At 45.2% G+C, this 5,425-nt stretch overlaps 1 protein-coding gene across 1 annotated transcript in view; it reads right to left on the minus strand.

Moving 5' to 3' along the window:
- LOC107300378 (multidrug resistance-associated protein 5-like) overlaps window positions 1-5,425 on the minus strand; it is a 40,298-nt gene that overhangs the window by 30,390 nt on the left and 4,483 nt on the right. Inside the window, exons 2-3 of the mRNA XM_015829713.1 lie at window positions 3,763-3,922; window positions 1,225-1,297 (exon numbers count right to left, since the gene is read on the minus strand). Of these exons, the coding sequence (XP_015685199.1) occupies window positions 1,225-1,297; window positions 3,763-3,922 (233 nt within the window). The remainder of the gene's footprint in view (window positions 1-1,224; window positions 1,298-3,762; window positions 3,923-5,425) is intronic.

The following is a 5,425-nucleotide window of genomic DNA, read 5'->3' on the forward strand; positions in this document are numbered from 1 at the left end:
TCGGTGAGGAAGGAGGAGAACCACCGCATAACAGTGCCTCCCACTCCCAACCCACTCAACCGTCGCAGCATGATGCCGTGGTCTACGGTATCAAAAGCCGCCGAGAGGTCCAAAAGAACAAGGACAGAGGAATAACCCCTGTCCCGGGCCCTCCAGAGATCATTTACCAACGTGACCAATGCCGTTTCCGTGCTGTATCAATTGGGGGGGTCTTTTCAACCACTTTCTGACCCTAAGAAATTAGAAATGAAATGGAAACCATCCTTCTAAAAAGCAAAAAGGAGTCAAATAAAGGTTTCAAACACATTTAAAGCAGGAATGTTTTTTATTACCTAAAACTTCCAAAGATGGAGTTGGCCCTTGCTTCTTTGGGAGGAAATTGTACAGTTTGGGTGCTGCCACTCCAAAAGCATTTTATAATATTTCCATCAATTGAATTTAACTTGAAACAACAGACAGAACCTGCTCTTTCCATGAAAATAATCTTTCCTTAGCAATAAATGCCTTATTAAACTCACCCCTCACTTAAGGTATCTACCTTTTTGTACCACCAGGAACATAATTTATTTAAAAAATTTGAAACTGCCCATCCCCATCACAAAGCAGGCTGGCAAAGCACCTGTTTTGAGAACTCTCTCCTCAAAGTACAACAGGACGTGCCCTAATTATTATTTTGTGAAATAACTGTAAAAGAAGGAGTGGCAGAAATTGGAGGTGGAGTTAAAAGAGGGATCAGCCTAGAATCCCTGCGTAGCCACAAACAAATTAAGTCTAACTTCCCTTGAATTCCCTTGACTCTTATTTGACTCCAAGCAGGTGCTGACCATAAGTTGAGAATATTTCTGTGCACAGGCATGATTATCTATAAATTAGTTTAATTGGACCTTCACACATGTAGATCTGGTCTTTCTTGCCTGACGTTAACCCTTGAAACCATTAATGACATAGCAAGGTAAACAGGTCTCATATTTTAGTCTGATGACATATTAAGTAGTTAAGGATGTAATGAAATTCACATGAAAAGCTGTTTATCAACCCCTAAGCATGTCACACATTTTCCCTCTACACATGGGTAAGGGAAGCAAGCGAGATTCTTACCTCAGCAAGATTCTTACCTCAGTCAAGCAAGACTCTTACCTCAGTCAAGCAAGATTCTTACCTCAGTCAAGCAAGATTTTTACCTCAGTCAAGCAAGATTTTACCTCAGTCAAGCAAGATTCTTACCTCAGTCAGATCCCCGTTTGGCAGGATAGCCAGATCAGGTCGGAGACAGCAATCACTCAACACCATATTGTACCTATATATATATATATACATATATGTATAGATGAATATACATATTTTTAAAAAGCAGTAAAGAGACCATTTCCAAGTTAAATGGGACTAATTCCGCCCCTATAGCATTTCCCCAGGGCCTGTTTAAAGAGTGAAAGACAGATTTAGAAAATGTATCTCAGACACATCTGCCCCACTGGGACATTTAGAAATTTATCTGGTTTTGCCCCAGGTAGAATTGTGACTGTTAGTCCAATTAACTAATTGCTTTGAAATAGTTATGTGCCTGGTGAGCACCACAATGGGCAACAAAGACAGTGATTGGCTCAAAACTGACTTGTAACATCAGTTGCGTTTTGAATGATGTCATTATCAGGCTGGCCCTTACATAATGCTATGTTATAATTTTGTATAAATGTATTTCTCCATCCTCTTAACTGGCTAGGGAGGAAAAGTCCTGCCAAATTTAGCTCTGATTTTTTTTTTAATCTGCATGTGTGTGTTCAAGTTAGTGTCATCTCCTGGTGACTGCCTGGACAGCTCTCTGCAGTTTCTCTCAACAAAACTTTTCCAAGGACTTTGCCCTTGCGCTTCTTTCTAGGCTGAGAGAGAGGTATTGGCCCAAGGTCACCCAAAACAGGCCTCACCCAACTCACAGTCTCATGATTTCTAGCCTGTTGCCTTAACTCAGGGGTTTTCAAACTTGGCCCTTTTATGACTTGTGGACTTCAACTCCCAGAATTCCTCAGCCAGCATGGCTCAGCTTGGAAACCTCTCCCTTTCCCCTCAGCGTGCCTGGCTGAGGAATTCTGGGAGTTGAAGTCCACAAGTCATAAAAGGGCCAAGTTTGAAGACCCCTGTCTTAAATCTAACAAACAAAATGGAGGCTGGCTGAGGAATTCTGGGAGTTGAAGTCCACAAGTCATAAAAGGGCCAAGTTTGAAGACCCCTGTCTTAACTATTACACCAAATTCTTTTCTCATTAGATTCTAATTTAATATTTACTGTTTTTATTTATTAGGGGCTTCTATTAAACACAGCACAATTCCTCAAGGTAGGCTGGGCTGAGAGAGAATGACTGCCTCACAGTTAGGGGTTTCACTTTACCCTCAGTCTCCTTGCTCCTAATCCAATACCTTCAACTCAACACCGCATTAATTCTCACTGATTCTTACCACAGTTCTTATCTGTGCCCCAAACATAATGTTTGAAAAGCACTCTCCATTTTGTGGTTCTGGCTTAGTAAGCAACTGCAGTTTGGCTATAAACCACAATATCTGTGATGCAGTGAATTAATAAGCCAGGAATTCGGGAACATCGGGGTTTAAAGACTTTCTCCCAGTTGGGAAGAACAGACGATACGTGGCTCCACTGCTTAGTTCAGGCTCACCAAGTCTCATGTAAAGGTAAAGAGTTCCCCTGTCCTGTCAAGTCCAATTTTAAGGGGTGCTGCTCATCTCTATTTCTTAGTCGAGGGAGCCAGTGTTGTCTGAAGACACTTCCATGGTCACGTGGCTGGCACGACCAGGTGCACGGAAGGCTGTTACCTTCTTACCAAAGTGGTACCTATTTATCTACCCACATTTGCATGCTTTTGAACTGCTAGGTTGGCAGGAGCTGGGGCAACAGGAGCTCACCCTGTCATGTGGCACTCAGGCCTCAAACCTGGGCTTCAGCTTTCCAGCTGATAAGCTCAGTGTTTTTATCCACTGAGCCATCACGCCCCACAGTCTTGTGTACTTAATACCGTGTTTCCCCGAAAATAAGACCGGGTCTTATTTTTTTATTTTATTTTTTGCCTCCAAAAGAGGCACCAGGTCTTATTTTCGAGGTAGGCCTTACCTCACCTCCAGCACCGACAGCGCCACCCAGCCGGTCCACTTCTTCTGGGGCTGAAGTTCTACAGCTGCATTCGGGCCTGCATTTTGCAGTCGGGCCTTTCCGGAAGGCCTAAGCAGCCGAGTACCGGGCTATGGATTCAATCCATAGCTTGGTGCTCGGCTGCTGAGCTCTTGCAGAACTGAGCTATTTGGCTGCACAGGCCTTCCGGAAAGCCCTGTGTCTGGGAAACGCAGGCCTGGCTACAGAAGAGGCCTCAGAAGAAGAAGTGGGCCGGCAAGGAGAGGCCTGGCTACAAGTGGGTACGGGGCTTATTTTTGGGATAGGACTTATATTAGGCCCACTCCCCAAAAATCAAGGTAGGGCTTATTGTTGGTGTAGGCCTTACTTTCGGGGAAACACGGTACTAAATCATGGCTTTTTGTTACACAAGGCCTGGTCCAATGTTTTATTTCAGTGCAGCCAGTGAAGATTAAAAGCAGGACGCTCACAGTAAGGGAGGCTGAGATAGGAAATCACCATCTTGTTCCTGGACATAAACTATCGGTCCAAAATGGCTGCAAGGCAGTTTAGGACCAACCTCCACCCAGCAGCCTTTCCCCACCTGCATCACAAGAGAAAAGTTCACGAAACTCCAGCAAAACCAACCTTTCTTCTTCAAACTCCTTTCCGAAAAGGATGTTGTCTCTCAGCGTGGCGTTGAGAATCCAGGCCTGCTGGGCCACATAAGCAAAGGTCCCGTCCACGGAAATGCTGCCTTCCAATAAAGTCATCTGAAACAGCACGACAGGCCTGTCAAAGATACTGCCTCAAAGTCTCATCAATAAAGGAGGATATTTGTAGCTCAGGGTTGGAAGGAGGGATCCTTGGTGCTCTCTGAGCTCGCAGTGTTTCATTAGCCAAACTAGGTAACGTCATCAGAGCTAGAAACGTCTGCAGGAAAACAACCAAGCTGAGGGAGCACCAGGGACCCCTCCAAGTCTTATAAATTCCCGCCCTTCCCTCTCAGACTCTTCTTTCCTCTCTCACCTCCCATTTATGGAGAGAGGCTAAACTACCACATCCCAAAAGGTATTCTTGTGGAGCCTCATCTTTACAACTCTTTGGAAGCCCTATAAGATGGTGGAGGTCTAGGTATCTGGAAATTAGGGTTGTTCCATTGAAGGGGGCTATCACAAAGAAAGCCTAACCATTGGCTACCTGCAGATGGCCTTCCTTCAAAGAAATGACTGATGAAGCCCTGTCTCGGTCCAAAAAGCAAGCTTAGAGATCTTCTAAGATTGACATGTACCACAGGCCGAGGAGACCTCCACTTCCCTGGATATGGTGTTACCAGGCACCTCCTCTGCCTGGACAGAGGCCTCCCCAATCAACACGAAGGGTAGACCTGGGCCTTAGGTTGATGCTCCCACACTCTGTAAGTGTGAATGACTCGCAGGAAAGCAAGAAATCATGGCTTGGGACCAGGTTGTTTGAAGGACTTTTCCCAGTTACATCTACTCAACACACCAGAGAGGGGAGAGGCAGTGTATGTTAGGGGTCCCCTCTCTTAAGGAGGTCCATCTAGTGGGCCCAAGAAGAAGGGCCTTCTCCATGGCGGCCCCCTTCCTATGGACCATCATCTCTGTGGAGATAAGACTGGTCTTCAACATGATACTCTTTCAAAAGGCCCTGAAGGCATAGTTTTGGACCCCAGGGTGATGGGGAGCCAATCAAGTGGCTGGTTAATAATGATGATGATGATGATGATGATGATGATGATGATGATGGTGATGATGATGATGATAAAGTTGGAAGGGGCCTTGGAGGTCATCTAGTCCAACCCCCTGCTCAGGCAGGAAACCCTATACCATTTCAGACAAATGGCTGTCCAGTCTCTTCTTAAAAACTTCCAGTGTTGGAGCATTCACCGCTTCTGGAGGCAGGTTGTTCCATTGGTTAATTGTTCTAACTGTCAGGAAGTTTCTCCTTAGTTCTAGGTTGCTTCTCTCTTTGGTTAGTTTCCATCCGTTGCTTCTTGTCCTGCCTTCAGGCGCTTTGGAGAATAGCTTGACTCCCTCTTCTTTGGGGCAGCCCCTGAGATACTGCAACTCTGCTATCCTGTCCCCCCTTGTCCTTCTCTTCATTAAACTAGGCAGACCCAATTCCAGCAACCGTTCCTTATATGCTTTAGCCTCCAGTCCCCTAATCATCTTTGTTGCTCTTCTCTGTACTCTTTCTAGAGTCTCAACATCTTTTTGATGGTTGTCACCAGGGGACTTGGGGGTTTATTGGGTTTTGTTTTGGGGTTTTATTTCTGTAAAAGACCTGG

Source organism: Protobothrops mucrosquamatus, unplaced genomic scaffold (assembly GCF_001527695.2).
Source record: "Protobothrops mucrosquamatus isolate PMUCROS unplaced genomic scaffold, P.Mucros_1.0 scaffold6838, whole genome shotgun sequence".
NCBI lineage: Eukaryota > Metazoa > Chordata > Lepidosauria > Squamata > Viperidae > Protobothrops > Protobothrops mucrosquamatus.